Source organism: Argiope bruennichi, chromosome 10, assembly GCF_947563725.1.
Source record: "Argiope bruennichi chromosome 10, qqArgBrue1.1, whole genome shotgun sequence".
In the NCBI taxonomy this organism is placed as follows: Eukaryota; Metazoa; Arthropoda; class Arachnida; order Araneae; family Araneidae; genus Argiope; species Argiope bruennichi.
In genome coordinates this window covers 126,349,900-126,373,309 of record NC_079160.1, presented here as the reverse complement: position 1 = coordinate 126,373,309, position 23,410 = coordinate 126,349,900, and the positions used below count along the sequence as shown (strand labels likewise).

General features: G+C 32.4%; 1 protein-coding gene across 1 annotated transcript; it reads left to right on the top strand.

The window, feature by feature from the left end:
- Positions 1–765: 765 nt before the first annotated feature.
- Positions 766–23,207, top strand: LOC129988461 (C-factor-like). Its single transcript, XM_056096694.1, has 5 exons — positions 766–1,035; positions 5,265–5,322; positions 8,572–8,759; positions 14,986–15,153; positions 22,851–23,207. Exons 1-5 carry the CDS (start codon positions 904–906, stop codon positions 23,073–23,075), a joined length of 771 nt encoding a protein of 256 aa, XP_055952669.1. The 5' UTR covers positions 766–903; the 3' UTR covers positions 23,076–23,207.
- Positions 23,208–23,410: the final 203 nt, after the last annotated feature.

The window sequence follows — 23,410 nt, the reverse complement described above, 5'->3', positions numbered from 1 at the left end:
ATGTGAGTAGTCATTTTACAGGTGATATATGCATTTTAGAGTTCATTTTCCTCGTTACTCTGAATTATCCTTAATTTACGGACATGAGTGTATATGAAGAATAACTTTCCAATAATGTTTTTCTAACATACTAACAAAATTACACTAAACTGATCTTCTCATTATTGCAACGCGCTTGAACAACCTATGGACTGCGCTGATTAGATTTATAGCTTCAGAAATAATAGAAAGTTCCCAAGAGTTGTTTGTGCAAGCTATATATATCTCTTTTTAATAAAAGCTGTTAACACACGAAATATCTGTTTCATGAACCATCTTATGATTAATAGAATGGTCTGTGTCTCAAACCGAATGCTCTTTTCCGATATTTTACTATCTAATTTTACTGTTGAAGTTAAAATAATTTTTTCGACAGAACTCGAATTTCCATAATATAAAAAGTAAAAGTTCAATTAAATGCACTCATAAAAATATTTCAAGGATCTGACATCATATACATTTGTTAAAAGCAAAATGTTTGGCTTTTAGGCGATAAAATATATTTCATATCTGCTTCAATAAAAGCACCTAAATCAGAGGTTTAGTTGCAATAAAACATGAGCTTATTACCTTTCACAATTTTAATTTACTAACACAGGCAGCTGAAATATGAAACTTGTTTGTTTACTATGAGGCTTTCTGCATGTTAATCCATTTCTACAACCTGCTGTGAAGTTTATGATCTCTACCTCTATTCTTTTGAAACAGTTTGATGCTCATTTTTAAATATTTACTTCTCTTTGAGCATGAAAGAGCTTTTGTTAAATGATGAGTAACGAAATAAAGGATTCATACTGTTCAGAACACGTCACTGAAGCTTCAAGCAGAGCGGATGAAAAACGAATACAGAAGTGACTTTCAATCATGAAGGTGGAAAGCATTATGGTAACTGGGGCAAACAGGGGCATCGGCTTAGAATTCGTGAGGCAGCTGAGTCAGTTGAACGAACCACCCCGCTTCATTTTTGCCACTTACAGAAATGATGACACTTTGAAGGTAAGTAAATGGGAAAACTCTATTCTTGTATTAAAGTTGTATAAAACCCGGAAATGCAGTGTGTAGCGGCGACATACCTCCAGTTAATGGATATCGGGCCAAGGCATTTTCGTTACTCCCTTGGCCTTATTCCACATTGGAAAATGCAATAATCTTCCTCATGATAATGTTTATGGGGTTTCTACAAATTATGTCATGTGACATGTATGAAGTAAAACTCATTCCAAAGTTCTATAGAGCAGGCCGTATGCTAAATCAGGCAAGTAGTCATTTCTTGGATTGCAGCTTATTGAAAAGACCGGGCTTTTCAAAAATTTACTTAGATTTGTAATTAAAAATGAGCAAAACGATAGTGCTTTCTCCCATTTATTTCGAATCTTAGCATTAAAAAAAATTACAACCATTTAAAAATTTTTAAAAATTTATTTCAATGATTTAATTTTAATAAATTAAAAAAAATGTTTCAAATACATTTTGCTACAATACTTTTTGCTATTTTTGTTACTGCGTTTATACATATGCGCGTTATGCCGATATTAAATACTTTTGTTGTGTGTGCACATTATCGTTGTCATAATCAATAACAAATTTTTTAAAAAGAGTAACTTAAACATATTTTTTTTATTTATAATTCATGAGTTTCTTTTATTGCAAGAAAATTGTCTAATGACATTTGTTACTTCAAAATTTGGCGATTATACTTCAAAATATGGCGAAAATGAGACATTGCATTATCGTTAGATCAATTTTTATTACGCATAGCTATTGTCTTATAAGGGTGAAGCTTCTCACCGTTCAATTGAATAATATTCCATGTTTTCATCATCTCTTTTATTTCATAGAAAGGTTGTTACTCTGCTGAGAGTATTACGTTCTCCTCTCCTGACCAAATATCATCCACAACTTTTTGCTGTGGCACAGATTGAAGATTCAATAGTTTTTCGGTAGTTCTGGATCTGTTCTTCCATCAACTTATCTATAACTTTGCTATCCACCTCTAACTCCCTAATCTCGGCCAGAAACACAATCTCGTCTACTAAAGTTTCACAGATATTTCTTAAGCCCTTCGGAGTCGCATTCGGCAATGCTATCCGGCCAAACCTTCTTCCATTCAGAAATAAGTATTCACTTCGAACAAGCGCTCAGCACTAAATTTCAACACCAGATCACAACAATATTCCATGTGACATCGCGATATCTCCTCATCGCTTGTTCTACGAAACATCTCTCGCTAAAAGAGTCATTCTTTTATATTTTCTTTTATCCATTATCCGAATCGTTCGACATTAGAAATGCCCGTTAAACGAGGTTTGGTTGTTTGTAGATGGCTCCTTATGCGCATGCAATTTACATATTTTAAAAGAGGACATACTTCCAACTGAAAGACATATTTTCCTTGAATTGAATTTTTATATATTACGAGTGATGAATGTCCGGGTACTGTTTTGATGGACTGTGCAATTTGTAGACCAAAACAAAGTCAGTATGCGATTGACTGCTTAGAATGCAGTGAATAATTTTGAAAAAAAAATGCACTGCTAAAACTTTTCTGTACCGTGCTTCGGAAAATCTGCTGTAAAAATATTTATGAGTTCCTAGTTGTACAATTTAATTCAATAATCTTAAACCAGCATTTCTTTAAGAGCTATTACAGCAAAAATGCTTGCCGACGTATCTCACACATAAAATAACAGGCATTTAATGTGTCCTTTAAATCATTCGTTTAATCGTACATCGTTCGCTCTTGCCTACTTCCTCCTAAAGCCGACCATGAATTCTATTTAAGAACTAAGGGAAAGTCATCAAGGTCGTCGGTTTTGCTCTTTTCCTATTTAAACGATTCGATTTTTAAAAATTTGCCCACTTGCTTTGCCCTTCGCAATTGCTTTGTGATGACATCGAAGGTGATCTCAGGATTTGATTATTGTCTCTCTTTTCAATTTATCTGATATATAAGGCGGAAAAAGACGAGGGATTTTTTATTTATTTATTTTTATTTTGAGTCTTCAACTTGATAGATGTAGTTTTGGATACCAAACTGAAGGGTGATTTGATTCCATCAGATTCCATCAGTTCCTTTTAAGTATTGAACAATGGAAAATGGAAAGTCCTTTTGATTATGGAACAATAGAAAAAAATGACAACTGCACACTTTGTTTTCCGTTTTCTACTAAATTAAAGAAATTGGAATCTTTTCCTAAGCGAAGTACGTATAAAGTACGGTTATTCGAAGTAAATTTTTATTTCGAAACTTTCATAAATCTCCGTATTTCAAAACATATTTCAGTACACTGGTGCAATTTAGCAAGCAATTTTTTTCACCAAAATTGCTGATTTGTATAAATATTTAATCCAATCCTTCTCGGGAAAAAAAGGTTTTTTCACCGAGTCATAGCAAAATAATAAAGAGGGGGCCCCATTTACAAAGATGTTAACAGATGATGTTTATTGGCTGGGTATTTATTATCTGCACATTGAAGGATGCGCCCTGCATGAGGCAAACATCATCCAGAGCCCTCTGCTGGGGAGAAAAGTGAATCTCTAGAGTAGACAAATTTCGAGAGTAAGGTAAAAAATTTTCTGGATAGTAGGTGCTCACAAAAAAATGTTTTCAAATATTTATTTTAATTTTTAATTAAAATCTCAGTAAAAGTAATCGAAATGTCGAAGGCGTTTTTTAAATTTCTTCATGCCAAATGACCACATAAAATCTTTATCTTTTCAGTACGTCGACTGAAGAACTCCCGAGATTCACGTCATGCCAATAGCACGCACAGCCGCCAGGGACATCTAAAATGATTTTTCTTTTCCGTCACTGAAGAAACCATTTAACCATTCGCCCAATGCATGCATTTTTTAACTCAAAAGATGCGTGTCTTTCTATGGTACAATTTCAGCATATGTGTTATGCGCATTCAGCGATATTTATGAAATGTGTTCGTCTGTATGCGACGGTGAACACTAGATCTTGACATTGGAAGCGCTCATTTCAGGAACAGACTTTTTTTGCTTTGAAAGGGTTGGCTAGATCTTGTCTTAGCTAAGTCTTGTCGCAGAGATGCTTTTCTGAGTCGACCTGAATGCTTTTTTGCCTCATCACATTGTTACCTTTCGATGAAATTTCCTAAATTCCAGGTCTGTTACGCTTTATTTGTTTAGCAATATCATAAACTTTAACATTTTGAGCTTTTAAGCGCCACATTTCGGCTATATCAGTAGCAGAGAATTGAACTTTGCAAGGCATTTTTCAACCACTCGAGAATTAAAAAATAGGCAGTGATTTTATATTTCGGAGCTCCTACATCACATGTACAGAAAGTAGAATATGCAAATGATTTGATACAGAGGAAATCAAAGCGATTCTGTATATTGTCCGTATGTTTTAGGGACAGCTTATTTTGAATTTTATTTTTTTTACAAACAATCTGCAATATAAGCATAATATTTCTGTATTGTAATAAACTTGTGTTATAATTTCATACGCTAATTGTTTTTTTGTTTTTTTTCGTATATATTGTTTCGTTTCGATTTGTTATTTCAAAACATTACCTTTCCATTTTTCTGAAACATACTATAGGTAAATATAAACAAAGTATTTTAGGAATATTTTACTTATTGACACATTTATACTGAGAGTGCCACATTAAAAATTCATTTTTGTTTTGTAATTAACGTCTACAGGAGCCAAAGTATTTTCACACAATTGATTGCTTTATTTAATGAAGCTTTGTCATTCGAATGACCATATATTAATCCTATTTGCAATATTTAAAGAAATAAATGCTCGTTCCACTTTTGGGGGACACCATGTATTGACATTTGATACACTTGGAATGAATTTTTTTAGTAGGGATAGTGTAGCCCAATTTTTTATCTAAATCCACAAATCATGATAACCTTTATTTGTAATTTTCAGAGGCAAAACAACTATTATATGCATGTGTTTATTTATCTGTTATAGAATAATAAATTTGGATTTTTATCAACATGATGTGTTTCTTCTTACTTTACCTCCAATAAGTAGTTTTTATATTTTCTCTTTTTTTTTTCTATGCTATCTTCATTTTTTTATTTAGTGCTTTAGAGATTGAGATTGGCTACCTTACATTGCTTTATTATTCGAAAATAAATCAATATTCTGAATAGGTCGCCTTGTTAATGAAGAAGTACGCTGGCATATTCAATTTTGCAATTTTCTATTTTCAATTTTTACTGTCTCTTTTCTCTAGGACTTACGAGAAATCGAAGAATCATCAACGAAAACCAAGATCATTCTGATTAAAATGGGTAAATTTCATTTTTTTTAAAAATTTTAAATTTTTTTAATGCAAATTCTAGAGACAATCAGTTTTTTTCTGCCTTCCCAGTTTTACCAATACCCATAGCTCTGTAAATATTATTGTGATATTTTGTAAATAATCGTAAATAAGAATTTGATTTTGCTCTAAATGTTATTTTCGTATTTTAGATTATCGATCGCCTTTTTCCACTTTACTTTTGTGAAAATTGCTTATCGCATTGTGTTGCCTTTCGATGCAGGATTAAAAGAAAACTCCAGAGAAATTCAACTTATAATGATAAGAGGAACATAGTGTTCCAGAGAGTAGACTGTTAAGCATCAAATTTGAAAGAAACTTTCTTCGAAGGGGGCGTACGGTCATCTATAATCGAATTTTATAAATTTTCAATTAGAAATTCAATCAATTAAAATTTAAACAAAACTGTAACACTTTTTTTGCGATTACTTTCGAAAATATCCTTGCTGCAAAAAGAACTTTTATATAATTTCAAAGTTTTAAGAAATTATTTTAAATCCAGGGAAATTAGTACTTTTTATGATGTGGTTATTAACGATTGTTTTTGTTTCGTAGTTTCTAATTACAGAATTTGATTTAAATTCGCAGTTATTATGCTGTCACCAAATTAGAAGAATTATTATTAGAAATAAATATTAAGTTTACAACCAAAGAATCAAAAGAAAGATAAAATGAATCCCGCCTGAAGACTTTCTCAAGGGTCACCCTCAGGCAAGGATTCAAACCAGGGATTTTTTCTGTGGGGGGTCTGACTTTTGTCCAACAAACTGACCCCTCGTGACCCGAAAATCCCAAGAAATTGAGGTTTTGGAGATAAAATTAGTATCACAAGATTAAAGAAATAAGTAAAATCAAGTAAAATCATTTCCAAATTTTAATCCAAATAAGAACACAGCAAATCAAACAACAAAAGACCATGAAAATAGAACCAAATTCATTTAGATAAGAAAGCGAAACACTTACCAATTGAAAGTACAATTCCAAAAGACAGTGTGAGGCAAAAACACTTGTTAGTGCAATCGCACTTCGTTAAATTAAACTAAATTTAATTTTTCAGCGTTTAAAGCTATATACGCCTACCACGTTTCGTCATAATGCATGAATTATCTAACAATCTATGACAGTCAATTTTTTGTTGAAAAACACTGGTCATTAAGACAGTCAGTCATAAACGAGATGAATTCGGAAATTTTTAAGTAAGGTCATCTTGACCTACATCATCTCATCAAGTAAAATAAAAGAAAACTGAAATTTTTATTATAATGATACTATTTTGAAAGAAGAAAAAAAAAAAAAAAACGCTGATTCCAAATTCCGCGTATCAATTCAGAATTCGAAAGGAAGAAAGCAGGGAATGGAAAGCTTTTGCTCGGTCGATCACTGGTCTCTAAAAGCGATTGATTCATATTCGATCATTAAGGTCAGGATATGTGTTGAAAAGTGGGCGAAATATTTCTTAATTAGAAATAATTTTTTAAATTTATATTCGAATGGACGTGGTCCATTCCCATGGATTTCATCTACTAAGTATTTTAACTTGCATCTGCTGTGGATGCTGCAGATCACTTTGTCTCGATAGCTTACTGACATAAAATTAAAATCCAAAAGACAGCAGATGTAAATAAAAAATATTGACAAAATTCTTTTATAGAATAAAACTGCAATCAAAAATTAATTACATTTCTGAAACACCATCTTCAAATCATATTAAGCAAATGTTATCATCTCTTTCTAGAAATTTCGGTTGCACTTCAGAATGTGCATTCATTCTCCTTTTACTAGGCAATTTTCGTTAAATTTTTTAACATGTACAAACGCTATGTTGTTGAGAGAGAAGATCAGGGGTTGAAGATACGGTCACTCGTATTGAATGAAGGCATGGTATTGCTTGGCTCCTCTTAAAGCTGCATTCAAAGCGATAACGAAGGGTCCATCAGAGTGATGCGATAAAATCCACATCTAATTCTTAAGAGTCCTTTTTATTGCGTCATTTTCAATTCAAGTTAAATTTTATTTCAGATTAAAATGGGGCAAAGAATTGAACTTGTTGTTATAATAAACTACTGGACTATTTTAATAGAAATATACTTACTAAAAGCTCTTTTAAAAATAAGAAAAATAACTATATTTCTATATTTCTGATAACATAAACCGTTGAGATTTATTTTATTTAATTTATGTCCATTAAATTCTTTCATTTAATCTTCTGGGCTAATGTCTGTTATTTATTTTGATAAGCATCCACGTTTTTCTTTGCGACTCGGAGCTCTTATTTTAGATGTCCCATGCTAATTTGAGTAAATCGTCTTCTATATTTTTCATGTCTATCTTTTATTGTGCTTTTAAATTTATAGCATTTTTATGATTCTATTTATATTTAACTTCATTTAATAGAGTTTTCTACCCTGTTACTTCTCACATCTTGTTCTTCAAGTAAAACTTTCCTTCATACATTCATTTCCTTCATACATTCCTTCATTCAAGTTGCTTATACTTTCAGGCTCTCAGATTCCACATATATTCATAAATTTCGATTTTTAAAATTTTATTTGTTGATTATAAATGTTTTGGTGATAATTTTATCATATAACATGAGCGTAGAAAAATGTCTTTTGTCTCAAAAAGCTCAAAGTTAAGAACCCAAGCTCAACAAAGAATGCTCTTAGTCAAATACGGGTTGCTTATCATAAGTTTAATGCTTTGCTTCAGGAAAAGTAATTTTAGAATGTCTTGACGTAATGCTTACTCATTGATTGCGCTAATAACAGAGCTTCTTGTGATAGTTGAAAAATTCTCAGATTTGCAACTTTAGTTTAAATCCAAAAGTATATTGTCCTGAAACAAAGATATTCCTTTTTAACGTTATATATTTAGTTACAAATGCTTTTTTTTTTTGTTATATGCAAAAGTGTACGTAAAATATTTTGACACGTGTATTTTTTATTATTTATTTTCATCGAACTTATTTTCTTGAAGCATGGATTCTTGTCTAATGGATCAATTCGTGTGGCATTGACAGACCGATAGCTCACATCATACTCTAAGCGCATGCGCTGCATTGTGTTTCTCTCTTCCAAAACATGTAATCAGTTCCAAAATGTAATTGTTTTGACTATTTTGCTCTTTGCATGAAATGATTTAATTCCATTCAAGGTCAAAGGAAGATGGAACCATGTCTCTCTCTTACAACAGTCTCAACTTTATATATATTTTTTCCTAGATGTCACCAACCCAGAAGAAAGAGAAGAGGCCCGAAACGTAGTCGAGAAGACCGTCGAAGAGCGCGGGCTCAACCTGCTCATTAACAATGCTGGAGTGTCAGAAAGTCAGGTTTTCCCTCATCTGACATCTGAAAATTTAGAATTCCATTTCAAAGTGAACGCCGAAGCCCCTGTCATGATTTTTCAGGTAAGACATGAAGAAATCTGCATCTAAGGGAAAGTTTCTTCTTTTCTGCCTGCATGGCATCGCTAGCTTCCATATTAAGAGTGGTCTCATATTAACAGTGTCTGCAATGCTGGTTTTTCTTCAATAAAAACTCTGCTGTATGTATTATTTCTGCAATTATAATGCATTCCTTTTACTTAAAATATGTTTACAATAAACGTTTAAAAATATTATTGCAAAAGTCATCCGATTCATGTACAGTGAAAGATGTCAAATACGATGGGCAGTATAAAAATATATTTTATTCCGTGAATATTCCAACAAAGACATAGCTAAGATGTACCCACAGAACAACACTTGTAGAAACTAACAGCATGCAACACACATAGCAATCGATAATCGAACCACATCACAATCAACAGCACTCAGGTCACCTGCATGCAAAGCAATCAACACTCCAAAAAGTGAGATTTTATTCCTTGTGTAACTGCCTCGGCTTATATAGTTTTACCACAAAACGAGATGTTACGCAGGATTTTCCAGTAGTATCTTTTTATGTCTGTTCCTAATAAAGATAGCACTTTTTGGAGTGATGATCACACGAAAACACACCAGTTTCAAGATTTTCTTAATAGGAAAAAAAATTGTTTTTTTTTTCTTTGAAACCCGAAAAATGACTTAAAAAGAAACTAAATTTTAGATCTTTGATGACAGCACGATGAAATGTAGCTTTTTTTAAAGGATTAATTTTATGTTTAAAGTTACCAATTTTTTAAAACTTTATTATATGAACTTTGTAAATTCCCAAAGGTTACAATTTTAATAAAATCAGTCAGTCATATTTCCCAAACATCTTTGAGATATTGATTCATCATTTCCTATCCATGTCTGAATGAATAAAAATAGATGTTCCGAAAGTGTCCTGATTTGGAAATGAATGTCCACTTTGGATTATCTCTCGTTTCAGCTTCTGAAAAGTTTCATTTCATTCATTAAATATGCTCACTGTGTGAGCATCTCTTTATGTTGGAGGCAAATCGACTCTGCTACCAGCATCTTACAATTTCACTCGGAATAACGAGACATTCTCAATTTTTATGATTTTTATTCGATATTTTAAATTTAAATAAATTTTAAAAATTTAAATGTAATAAAAAATAATTTTTGATTGTACTTTATTAATTTTAATTCCTTCTTAATATTTGTACTCAGTGAAAATACTTTCATTTTTTTTTTCAATTTGCATTTATCAAATTTAGTTCATATATATTCGAAAAAATTCATCCAAAATTGCTGTTTTTAATGTTTTAAGCAATTTAAATTTCTCAAAATATAAATAAAAACGTTTACAAGCCTGAGAGATTTATAATTACTGTCAAAGAAATTGGTTAAAAAGACTTTCATTTACAATAAAATTTATTTGACCGCCAAATTATTCCTTTCATTGTGTATTTTTTATTATTATATGTCAACATTTTTTACGGCTCGCCCTTGAATAGGATAATGCCATAATTCGTGCATTTTCCCAAACCATCCTTATTTTCGCCTAAGGTGAGAGGATTGACATTCAGAATCTTTCCTTCCAACATTTTTAATGTGCAAAGAAATGGATTCGTAACAATGTTATATTTTTTAACTAGAGAAATTTCCATGAGATTTTCTTTATTAAATAAACTATAGCTCAGTAGTAAATAAATTAAATTCAGTCATCTACTTTCGGTTCAGCAATGATCGTTTCGGTTTCAAATGTCTGAGGAACCAATTTATTTGTTTCGGATTTATGCTTAACAATTCCAGTTATTATCCCGTCCATCAGCATAATGTATGTTAGTACTTCAAAATAATTTCTTAATCATTTAAAATTATTCTACACAATTATTTTCTTTATGGTTAGAATTTATTTCGCATAAAAATCCTATTTGAAAATTAATTAGGAAGTAATCGTTGCTAAGATGGGAGGTGGGCATTTTTTTTTTGTAGCATTTTTGTGAAATCGCCATGAGAAAACAACTCAATTAAAAAATTGTGATGAAATTATAATAATTTTGTTCGGGAGTATTCAACTTATCGCTTCTTTTCATTTGATTAAAATACCTTTTTAAAATTTATGCATTTCATTTTCCAATCATTCCCATAGCTTCGAACCTTGTTCAGATGAAAAGGATGTCACACTAAACAATAATCAAATTCGCTACTTTTTCCCGTCACACTCATGTTAAGACATTTGACTTCCGATGCTAGATTTAGCACGCCCCTATACCCAGCAGATTTTGGGTCGATCGAAGGTACCTCCTTCCTAAATCGTACCCCTCCTTTGGGGAGTGCCAACCTCTTTCCGGTCTGAAATAGCTCTAAAATAAAGGTGAGTCACAGCAAAAAGTTCATAAACCACACCTAATATGACTCCCTCAGTTAAACTGAGTTCCCTCCGCCCCCTACTCATACTTAAAACGAAAACTTAAGAATTATATACTGGAGGAGTGGAATCAATACTGGCTCCATTACGACCCCTCCCCCCTCCGGGGCTCGAATTCCTGAGAAAAGTGGATGTGAAGCTCCTCATAAACAATACATCCTGAATCTTTTCCCTCAGATCCATTCCCAGCATATCTTCGCCGATTTAAAAAAGCTCGGCTCTTATTGTGTCTGTGAACAAACCGGGGACGCGGACCGCTGTGCACTTGACTGTCATTGTACGAAAGATTTTCAATTTGGTCAAACCGGCGTCCCCCCCCCAATAGGGGATATCTAATTCGTAATAAACTAATCATCGACACATGGGTTGAGACCTTCAGGGTGAGTGCAAAAATGTGTGAGGGATTTTCCCGCCAAGAAGACTCGGAGAGGTCTGAATAATGTTTTTAAGCATAGTTTATATGGAATTTTTATACTTCGACTTTAAATCAGTATTTCAGTTTTTATAGAGCCACATAATTAAAAGTGTTAACTACATCAGAGATTTTATTTATTTACTTTCAAATCTATTTTAACCTTTCTTTTTATTTAAGAACTTCGACCTCCAGATCTGCGCACCATCCATAATTATTATGCCTCTTGTGTCTTTTTCACCAATATTGTATGAATTTTACCCAGTTCAGCGACTTTATCAAGACTATGTTTTAACATGTCAATTCTTACCATTTACAAAATTATTACACGTATGGTGCTCTTTTTACAAACACCCTAAATTTTATTATATTTTTAAAAAAATTATCTGTTTTTATTATTGGACTTTTTTACTGAGATCTTAAACATTTTTAAACTCATAGACAACTCATTATCATTTTTACTCTCCCGATTTTAAAAATTTTAAATTTTATACATCGCTCTCCACCGTCACGAGGTCTACCATCCATAACATCCTGTGTCCATAGTCACTATCACTTCATATGAACACCGAGGGCTGCTGGTCCCTATATATTACATTATAACATATTATAATTCAACATCTTCTCCCCCCTTTTTCACTTCTTTATTCACCACCGAATTCGGCTCCCTTTTATTGCTTTTACATGTACAGGTTTTATGGTTTTAATAAAGCGATTTTTATATTACTTTAATTTTTAACCGATTTGGCAATGTTTTATTTCTTCGTATATAATAATTATGTTTCTTATATATTTTAACGGCATTTCATACTTTTTCATAATTATTTTCTTTCTTTTCTTTTTTTTTTTTTTAGTTTTGTTTTTGTGTGGGTGGGTGTAATAGTGTTGCTTTTGGGTTTGATCCTGTCTTGTGTTTGGTGTGTCGTTATGTTCGTGTTTCTGTCGGCTGTAAGGATTTTAAACATACGTGTGTTTTTAAATTTCTATTTATATGTAAGCGGCTAGAGGCTGATGGGAAATGTAGTACATTTCTCTCCTTTATATTAGGTATTTTGGACTCCCACCTCCTCTGACCTGGGGGCCCCCCACTTTTCTGGAAACTCGTTCGTCTCGCCACCTGAAAAGAAAAGAAAAATACAACTAATAAAGGGAATATTATGCTTGCCTAAAACTAGGGCATTGATGAGTGGTGAGATGTAATGAAGTGATCATAAGGGGTCTTATTGCTACTTATACTAGTCTATATTTTTAACCTTCCCACCCGTGTGCTCCGTTTCATCTGTCTGTCCAATCTGCAAGGCAATTAATAGTTATCATACACAGAAAAATAATCTTAGCCTAGGTCTAAATCCATGTTTTAAATAATCTATATTTTAATATATTTAAAATTTAATTATCTAAATAAATTTTCATTACATAAATTTTATAAAATATTCAACGAGTTTTCTAAAGGAGAAAGTTTAAATATATCCTTTGGTGTTTTTAAAATTAAATGCTTACATTTTAAATTTCTGATATGCTTTTAATAGTTTTAAGATTGTGTGTATTTATCTTTTAAATCCTTTGAATGTTTTTTAACGTTTCTATGATTCAAAATTTGCAGTTTTAAAATCTATAATATAATGTTTTTAGATTGGCTGCATGCACATTCTAAATTCCTTCTGTGAATTTCATAGTTTTTGTGGTTCACTATGCACAATATTTATTTTTCGTGTGTTTGATCTTCATTTTGTGTCATACATTCTGTAACTGAAATTTTTCTGTAATGTGCAATTTCTTTTAAATAACGGATATTAAATTATTTTATGGCAAGCTCATGCATTCGATATCATGAATCCACAAGCATTTGCAACGACGCTTTGCCACAACATTAAAATCAGTATCAATCAAAGAATGGTCTTTCTGCCCCATCCCACCCTACCTCCAGCAAGAGACACCCAGGTTTACCACAAAAGACGGAAAACCACATCAATAGCTGAGAAATCGTAGACGAAAGTTCAAATGTTTGACGATAACAGCTATCTCGCGAACAATATCAGCCCTTTTGAAATAACAAAGAAAAGAACTATTGTTATTTCCTTATATACTGGAGTTATCAAGTAAAATTTACTCACATTAACGTTCAATGATATCAAATCGTCCCCACGCAATAGTGAATCGTTTGGAGAATTTCCCATAAAGATGAATTTAGTTATATTAACGCCCCGTTTTAAAGCAACAATGAGGTACTTTTGAGACAGACCTTGTCACTTTCAGCATCGGTCAGATGAGGAGGGGGACACCTGAGCTGGCACCGCCTCTCCAAACGTTTACAGCACACCAGCAGGAGGACGTTTGGTCACGGTGGATTTAGCGTGCATCAGATATGCTTACACGACGTTTCTTCGGTGGAATCGGGTCTCGAACGTGAAGCCCCCCGGTTCCAAAGCCGAGACCTTACAACCAGGCCAACGTTCCCCCCATCCTTTAAAGGTGAGAGAGAGAGGGCCTTAGGAACGTCAGTGGAATTATGAAGCATTTCTTACAAGTATTCGGTTTAAAGCTGTCTTTAAATAGAATAAGAACAACATTCGGTAAATGAATCCTGCTGAAAAATGTTCATCATGAAATTCATGAAATTATTTAGTTTCATCTTGGGTTTAATTTATATTAAAAATTGTGAAACAGTGCTTCATTAATCCTTAAATACTTCGTCACACTTCAAATTAAATGCAAGATCAAATCCCGATCAAGATGATGTTAAACAAAAAATTATTTTAGAAAAATATCTGTGCATACTTTTTCTTCACTAAAAGCTTGATTGGATTTCATTACATTCGATTATTCATTTATGAAGTGGAATAACACAAATGGAATAAATTTTCACAGACGCTTCTTAAACAAAAATCTGAGCAAATAAAATGATGTGCATGCAGAGACATGGTCACACCATGCATCACATTTTTTCCTGACACATTTCAATGAAGAGTGGCAGCGTGGAATTCCAGATGAATTGAACCATGAAGTATCGGTATCGAAGTCGTTGCCATGGGAAACAATGACATTTAAATGAATACAGTGGCATCTTTGGGAAACCGCATTACGACTGGTTGCAAATACCCGCCAGCTTTCGCAGCTTTGTTGAGTGAGTTTCGATGAACGCACGATTATCTTAGATGTACACAAAAATAATTTGCAACAAAATAAATACAACCCCCCCCGAAACAAACAAATAATGCATACATTTTACAAAATTATAGGTTTAAAATAAATTCAATTAATTTTTTATTTTCAAAATACTTTGACTTTATGTATAATTTAAAATCATTTAAATATAAAGGGGCACAAAATGGTGTGAGAAGCTAGTAAAATTTATTATAAGTTTTCGGTGTTTATAAATCTTTGTTTATTTATTTTTTTCTGTGCCTCTTTCACTGCAGACGATGCTGCCTCTCTTAGAAAGGGCAGCCAAGCTCCATAGTAGCGCGGACACTCTGAGTGTTTCCAGAGCAGCTGTGCTCAACATGTCTTCGATAGCCGGAAGCATCGCCAACGTCGGAGTCGTGTTCAGAAGAGATTTAGTTGTTCCTGCCTACAAAATCAGCAAGGTTTGTGTCCTTTCCCGTCATTCTGCGCTTACTTTGTATGTCTTGATTCATGTTTTATCGGTATATCTTATCTCGTTGCAAGTTTATCAAAAACGTTTTAGTTAACCGGATTGAGGGGGATTTTTATTTTAACCAAGTATACACTGGCCATGGCGTGTTTTTTCTGCATCAAAGTCGTTTCTTTGACCAAAGTTCGACTTGTCAGAGTGGCACAGAAGAAGGATCTATAAATCATGTGATCAAAGCCTGCGCACTATGGCAAGAACACAAACTCAGATGGCCAAGAATTTGGATGTCTCTTAAAGTTGAAGAACTCATAAAAAATACAGTCAATAAATCTTCTATGAGAGACATTTTGTCAAATCTTTTATGCTTAGCCCTTTCCTTTAATATAAAAAGTTAGCGCTTATTTAATGTATTTTATGCAATTTTAATGTTTCACAACTTAACCCACCAAGCGGCAACCCCGGAAAAAGACGGAATCTTTTCTGCCTTCAAAACGGCAGACCCGTCTATAGACGGAAACAAAAACTCCCTTAAAACTGTCACTGCCCGTATTTTTACGGGTTCCAGTTTTTCCCTACCCCCAATCTCAAGCTGTGAGATAATGAGAAGGGAATGTGAGATAAGGAAAAGTGAATCGTTATCAGTGGACGATATGATTGATGTCTTCCTGCTCGCGCCCTTTTAAGCATTTTAAAACCTTGCTTACGTTCTGAGGCGTTACTTTTGAGATTTTGATAATATTTACGTATCCAAAATGAAATTTAAATAACGAGAATAAAATTGAACGTATGAAAATATATACCTGGAATGAATACATACATAAACGTATTATTATTAATAATTTGAAACATAAGATTTTAAAGCTTTCTAGCATAAGAAAATAGTTAATGTAAAAAATAAATAAAAAATATAAAATTAAAATTTGACAAGTTTCTTTTTTATAACGTGCTTTCATTTAAGGATTTTAGAATTGACATTGCTTATGCAACTTATTTTTGAAAATAAGACACTAAACTTATTTACAGAATTTACTTAACGAACGAAACTTTTTAACTTTTAATGAATTATTTTTTTTAGTATTCATTAATAAGTGTATTTCAAAACGGGGAGATATATAGAACCAATATATTAAAGTGCGATTTTTCGGAAAGATTAGTATTTGTTACATTAAATCCTTATTTTTATAACGTAATAAACTATATATGAAAATTGAATATTTGTTTCATTCTTTAAACCTTATAGAATTTCACACTCTTTGACGAATTCGAACAAAAATGTAAGCATTGTAGAGATATAAGTTTCATTGTTTTTATATTTTTCCTCTGGTTTTTAATAATATTTTCAAAGTTAATATAAGCTCAGTTTTTAAAGGTTCTATTTTTTGTATCGAAATATTAATCTTATTTCACTGTACAATCTTATATATACATCGCACGATTCTGTTTATATGAAACTGGTTTATTTTGACATTTTTACTCTTAATGCTGAGTAATTTAATCCACGAATTTTAATCCGCTTGAAAGTGAGTGAATGTGTGAGTTAAATGTGAGAATTAATAATTTTAAAATTGTTGCCATTATTTTAACTCCTTGATCTAATTTTATCTCATATGTTATCATTTAAAAAAATTTTAATGCGTACAACTGACATTTAGACTATTTTCTTCTCCTGTTTGGTCAGTTCGAGTTCACTGGATGTGATTTTTAACAAACAAGACGGGATATGATCTTTGTTTTATTTTATTTTTGATCACGAGAGTAAAAAAAATTCGGAAACTCCCACTTCCATGTAATTTGAAATTCTTTATTCTTAATAACCTTTAGCCTCACATTTTCATTTTTTAAAAACAGAACTAGTTTGAACAAGGGTGTCAGACATGAAGGTCGCTTGCGAATATTTCTATTAAAGTAGCGAATATCTCTAATAATGAATATGAATGTTCGTATTGGCGATCTCCAGATCAAACTGTTTGACTTAGAGAGAACACACTTCGCCATTAAATAATTAGAAAACTGTTAATGTTCACCTCGAGAGGAAATTTTCAAAATTTTAATTAAAACTTCTGTTAATTAAAAATTATTTAAAAGTTTACCATTTATCAGCAATAAAATACGAAATTATTCTAATATAATTTATACAATGTGTCATTTATACATTTGAATGTATCACCAAGAAAATTCATTCTTTGAGGTAAAATTAAGATCTTGAACTTTTAGTGTCTTATTTATTGAGATGCTAATTAAGGAGCATTCTCTTCATCCACATGGTTTATTTGTATTTCAGTAAAGAAATTTTTACCCCTTTGCTTTTAGCTTAGATCTTTTTAACATTTTAAATAAATCATCATGAATGGGTAAAAAGCCGGAATGAAATATAAGGATAACAATGAAAACGGTAAGTTTCAATTCAAAAATAAAATATATTTTTAAAATATGCTAAAATATTTTTAATTAAATTAAAAGTGGGAAAAAAATTTGAATTCACAATTAATGTACAAATTATTTTTCTACTGTGATATTTTCGAATAAACTTTAAAATTTTAATAATTTTTATTAACCCTTTAAAGGGCCTTTTTTTCCTAGTCATGTTGGAGTAAAATGTTTTTAAAATTAAGATTGGCCTAGGAAAAGTAATTCATTCAACTTATTAGATTAATTTAATCTGATTTATTAATTAATTTTTCCAATTAATAATTAAGAAATAAATCAAGACACTTCATTTTATTTGAGATAAACAATTGAAAGCTCTAACCTACAATTGAAACCTTATTGAAAAATTCGTAAGAATTTATGCCAACTTACATAACTTTATTCAAAAATTGTTGAATTTGGTATGAGCATACTTCCCTTGTCCCTTGAAAGGGTTAATTAAAATTTAAAGAAATGATTCCCACTGTCCAAAGGTGCATGTAGGTGCAGATTTTGGTAATTCTATTTCAAATTGTCGGGTCTGAAAAGTACCAATACAACCAGACAAATAATGACACACACACTTGTCCATCTTTATTATTAACTTAGACGAATGTTTGTGCGTGGCGTCTATTAGAGCTTCCATATATATCTTAATGGAATATGCATCTTAGAAAATGAAAATGTGTAAAATGTGTTTTTTTTTTCTGAAAATTTTTAAAAATTATGAATTAAAAATAAAATGAGATTTTGAAGTGTATTCCATCATAACTTTCAAAATTATTACAGAATAAGAAGGAATTTTTGGAAATTTTTATTGAATAAGAGATATGAGAAATCATCTGAGTCATTTCAAAAATTAAAAAGAAATATTCAGTATATACATAAAACTTTATTGCTGAATGATTCTATTCCCTGTATTTAGAAATTTAATAAGCCTGATTGGTTTCAACAAAACAGGTTTTGCATTAATTGAAGTTTGTTCACTCCCGTTTTAAATTAAGGAATTACTGTCAAGGAGCTGACAGAAAATTCAAAAAATCTGCAATACAGAATGGTACAATGAGTCTGCAATAGTATGAATTATATGACTATCAAAATTTGAAATTTCAAGATGTTTTGCTGAAGAAAACATTTAATTAAAAATTTTATATTGTCTAGTAACCTCGATGTAATGCATGTGCTGATCACCGAAAGCAATAAATAATGTAAAAGTAATAAGTAAAAAAGATCAATGTAATTGTATTTGCAAAGCTTTTAAATTCAGATTTTTCTTTTTAATGATTCGTTTACCCCACGGTTTGTCGTTATCCGATTGCAAAATAGTAAGAGCTTTGATTCTAACCCGAAAAACTTAAAACTGAGATTTTTCAAAAATTGTAATTTATTTTAAAACAGTACTTAATATTCTGTAGGAACTTGATTTGAAGGTATTCAAAAAATTCCAGTTGCAAATGGTTAATTATGAGTCTAAATAATCTGTATTATTTGAGTCATTTTTCCAGGCCAAATTTGTATCATGAATATTACAAAGAAATATTTTGACAATTATTTTTATTTGTTACAGTCATAAGGCGCATCGACCAGTTATTTAGCATTACTGAATAACTGGCCAATTAGCTTTGCCAATTAAATATTGTAAAGTATATTTAATTATAAAATTTTAATAATGCAGATAAATACTGAAAATCGATATATTTGAAAGTGAAACATTGCATGAAATTCCCTAATTACACAATTTCTTTTTTGAATACTGAAGAAACAAAGTTATAACGTAGTGTTACTTATCGCAATTAACGTTTTAAACATGCATTTTAAAATATTAAAATAAATTGGCAATGCGCTGAAAGGTTTTTTTTTTTTTTTTTTGAAACTAAATCACTTGCAGGTAAATGTTGAGAAATAATTTCACAGTACTACGGAATAAAATAATTTGCGAAACATATTGCAATGAAAAAAATATTAGACGATGACTTTCAATTTATAAAAACTAGACTAGTATCAAAATAAACATGATAATAACTTATTCCTAACATAAATTTTATGTATTGTTTTATAAAATAATCGAAAAACCTCTAAAAAAACCAATCACATTTTTGCATTTTCAATCGATGTTATTGTCAATCTCTTCCTAAGCACTGAAAGAAAAATGCTACGATAAGAAACACCTGCTACTCACAGCATGAAATTTGCTAATCACTTCCCACCTGCAGCGCTGAACTGACCGCAAAAGGGGAAAGCAATCCTTTTGACCAAACCGCGACATTTTTAATGTTGAACCTGTTATTCCGGCGTGCCGCTTTCGGTAAGGATAGCAATCTGAAAGCCGCCGCCAGGAGGGTTAATATGCAATATAAATTGTAATGGGTTTTTTCTATTCTTTTAATGTACTAATATGCGTTTTCTCTAGAGGGCTCTTTATTGTTTTCAAGGCTCCAATGTCATAAAGTGTAGTTTGTTTCTTCGAGTTAGGTGGGGTTGCTCTTCGGCGGCCCCATCAAGTTTCCCGAATGGCCTTTGGCTAAGTCGAGGTATTGCACAGTATCTTATCAATTATTTATCCATCTTATTCCATGCTTTTATCCCTTGCATATTTGAATCTAAAACCATTCATAAAATTCGCAAAACAGAAAATTTTTCACGGTTTATTTCGAATATACAGACATTTTATCATATGAGAAAGTACTGCTTCTTTGTCTGTATATTCTGATTCGTTTATAAAAATACGTGAGCTACAAATAACGGAGAATTGTTGCAATGAGAGGTTACAGGCGCACCTTTAACTTGACCCCCCCCCGCATCTGTACCTAATCTCGCCATCGATTTACCCCATTAACACACTGAAAAGGATCGACATTGTCCAGGAATATAGTAGAACATTTCAAGCGAGCATAGATACAACATTCGGTATATGCTTGGTGGAGAACACGTTGTGGGAAGGGGCAGAACGATCGCCGAAACAATGAAGAACTTTGAGATGGGTCACGAAAAAAATAAGAACGTCAAGCTCAAAACTTCAATATTTTTAATAATATGAAATGATACTGCTGCCAAAGAACCCATCAAAGAATTGATATCAAGGAAATTTTGATTCCTATTTTTGGATAAATGGCATTATCTGATAAGGAATTAAATCTGTGGTATTCAAGCATTTCTGGACGTATATACGATTACATTATGACTTGATTCTACTTCTCTGTTAACAATTCACCTGGAATTGATTTTGCGCCTTTCACCAGAGTCTGGAAGCGTCAGACGAAAGATTAGAATACAAAAAAGAGCGTCTTGAGGCTGTGGGCAAAACTGAGCGGCTGCCAAACGCTGGAGCTGGGTAGGAATGGATTTTTTTTCAATGATTTACAATCATTATTTTCACGACTATGATTTTATGTATAACTAACTGCTATTAGCGACCAGACTCTTTATGGATATTAGTGTTTGCTAAAATTTCTATAAATATTTTTTTATGTATATCTTGGTTTTGCTGATCCCCAGAAAAATATATTTGAGCTTCAAATTTAGATAGACAATTAGAGAAACATTTTAGCTTTACTGCTGCTTTTCTAATGCATCTACTGAATTTTATCATGACCACGGTGGCGTGATGGTAATATCTCGGTTTCGGAACCGGAGGGCTTCAGATTCGAGAATCCGATTCCGTCGAAGAACCGTCGTGTAAGCGGGTCTCGTGCTCGTTAATCCGTCGGCGCCAAACGTTCTCCTTCTGGAGCGATGCGGAAGTTTGGAGAGAAGGGTGCCAGCTCAGTCCACCTTATCTGACCGTGGCTCAAAATTGTGACGTCCATCCCAAAACGACTCTAGTGTTGCTTTAAAGCGGGATTTAATATAGCTAAATTAAACCCTCATTTTATCTGACTCAAATTTTAGACCTTCATTTGTAATGGGACGTGATTCACTTCAACGAACCTAAAAACTTGTCCACAAATCGAATAATTCATTAAAAAAATGTAAGATTTAGTAAATAGAATCATTCAACTTCGATGTTTGTGTGCATTACTGTTTTAATAATTTATGTAATATTTTATAGGATTTTTGTTTTCTAGTTCCAATAAAAATGCGCAGTGCACTACGATAAGGAAACATAATATCAGATTACAGGAGATTATGTAATTTTTAATGATATTCTATTGCAAAGAAGAGCAGCACTGTTTAAAAATGGAAGAAGTACAAAAGATCATCACCATCGTTTACTTCTGAAGTAGAAACTTAAATGTAATTATCTCAAAATTATAAAAATATCAAAACTTTTATTAAATATTTCATTATAGTAAAAATACTAGAAGTGAGTAGAAAAGCAATATCATGTACAAAAAAAATGAAGTTCGAAACAAGGTGCTTTCTTGGTTATTCTTCTTGCAAGTTGATATCTGAAAATTCGTACAGTTGAATGACACTCGGTCATAAATCTTGCTTTATGGTATATGCAAAAAATACTTTGCGGATATTTATAAAATAAACTTTCAAAATCCATTTTGATAACCTATATTTTATATCCTTCTATTCTAAATCATTTTAATAGATAAATCACCTACATGTGTCTTTTCAGTAACTTCTCGCTGTGTCTTTGAAGCTTTATAGTTTAGTTTAGTTATATTAACGTCCCGTTTTAAAGTAACACTAGGGTTGCTTTGGGATGGACCATTGTCATTTTGAACAGTGGTCAGATGACGAGGATGATCAGAAAATGAGCTGGCAACCTCCCCTCTCGAACCTTCCGCTCCACACCAGTGGGAGGACGTTTGGCCCCGACGGATTTAACGTGTACGAGACCCGCTTACACGACGGTTCTCCGGGGGAATCGGATGTCGAGCCTGATACCCGAAACCGAGATCTTACCATCACGCCATCGCGACCCAATGTGACGTTGAAGTAATAAGGGGAGAAAGCCGACATCGTCCGACCCCATTCTCTCAACACGAATTCAATCCATCCGTCTTTGACGTAGCAGCAGAAGTCTGGCATTTTATGTCAGAAGTAGCACAGAAATCTTGATCTGTAAAATCTTTGCCAAAGTTTTGCTACAAACTTATTTTGCCCCCAAAAAAAGAGAGACAATGAAAATCTACTTATAAATCAAGGCGAGAAAGATGAATTCTGCTCAAAAATTCTTCATAAATATCCGAGCTTTTTAAATAAATAAATCGCACTTGAAGGTATTCTACGTTGGGCGCGTCTCAGATGGAATTGAAATAAATTGATTTCATTCCGTACCGAATTCTGTGCTATGCATACTTAGTCATTCTTTCAGTCTTCTATCTGCAGGCTGCCCTGAATATGGCAATGCGAGTCATAGCCACCAGTGTCAAGGACAAAGGAATCCTGGTCATTCTGATGTGTCCTGGCTGGGTGAGGACTCCAATGGGCACGCAGAAGGCAGTCCTGGAACCGGAGGAGAGCATCGGGACTATGATCAAAACTCTGCCCAAGCTGAACGAATCTCATCACGGCGTCTTCATCGACAGGACAGGAAATCCCTACCCGTACTGAGAATGGCTGTTCAAAGAAATCCAGCGCAAGAAAGAGCGAAACGCTTCCTTAATAGTAAATAGAGAGTGGATTATTACAACTGCAATAACTGCGTTGTGCAAGTTTTCAATAAAAATTATGTGTGAGAATGTTTTTCACTTGCGACTGTTTGTAAGAATTTTTTTATTATGAAAGAAAAGTAAGTATAGTTAAAAGAGTAGAGTTCTTTTTTTTTGTTTTTTTGTTTTTGTTTATATATTGTCACAAAGATTGGAAATAACAAGGCTGTTAGGTTGAACAAGTAATCAGATTTATTCAAGCAAAGTAACTCTCAAGCGTACAGGACCGATAACTCG

Coding starts and splice junctions, on each gene's coding strand:
- LOC129988461 (XM_056096694.1), top strand. CDS start 904: ATGAAGGTGGAAAGCATTATGGTAACTGGGGCAAACAGGGGCATCGGC. Junction 1,036..5,264: donor GAAATGATGACACTTTGAAG/GTAAGTAAATGG, acceptor TCTTTTCTCTAG/GACTTACGAGAAATCGAAGA. Junction 5,323..8,571: donor GATCATTCTGATTAAAATGG/GTAAATTTCATT, acceptor ATTTTTTCCTAG/ATGTCACCAACCCAGAAGAA.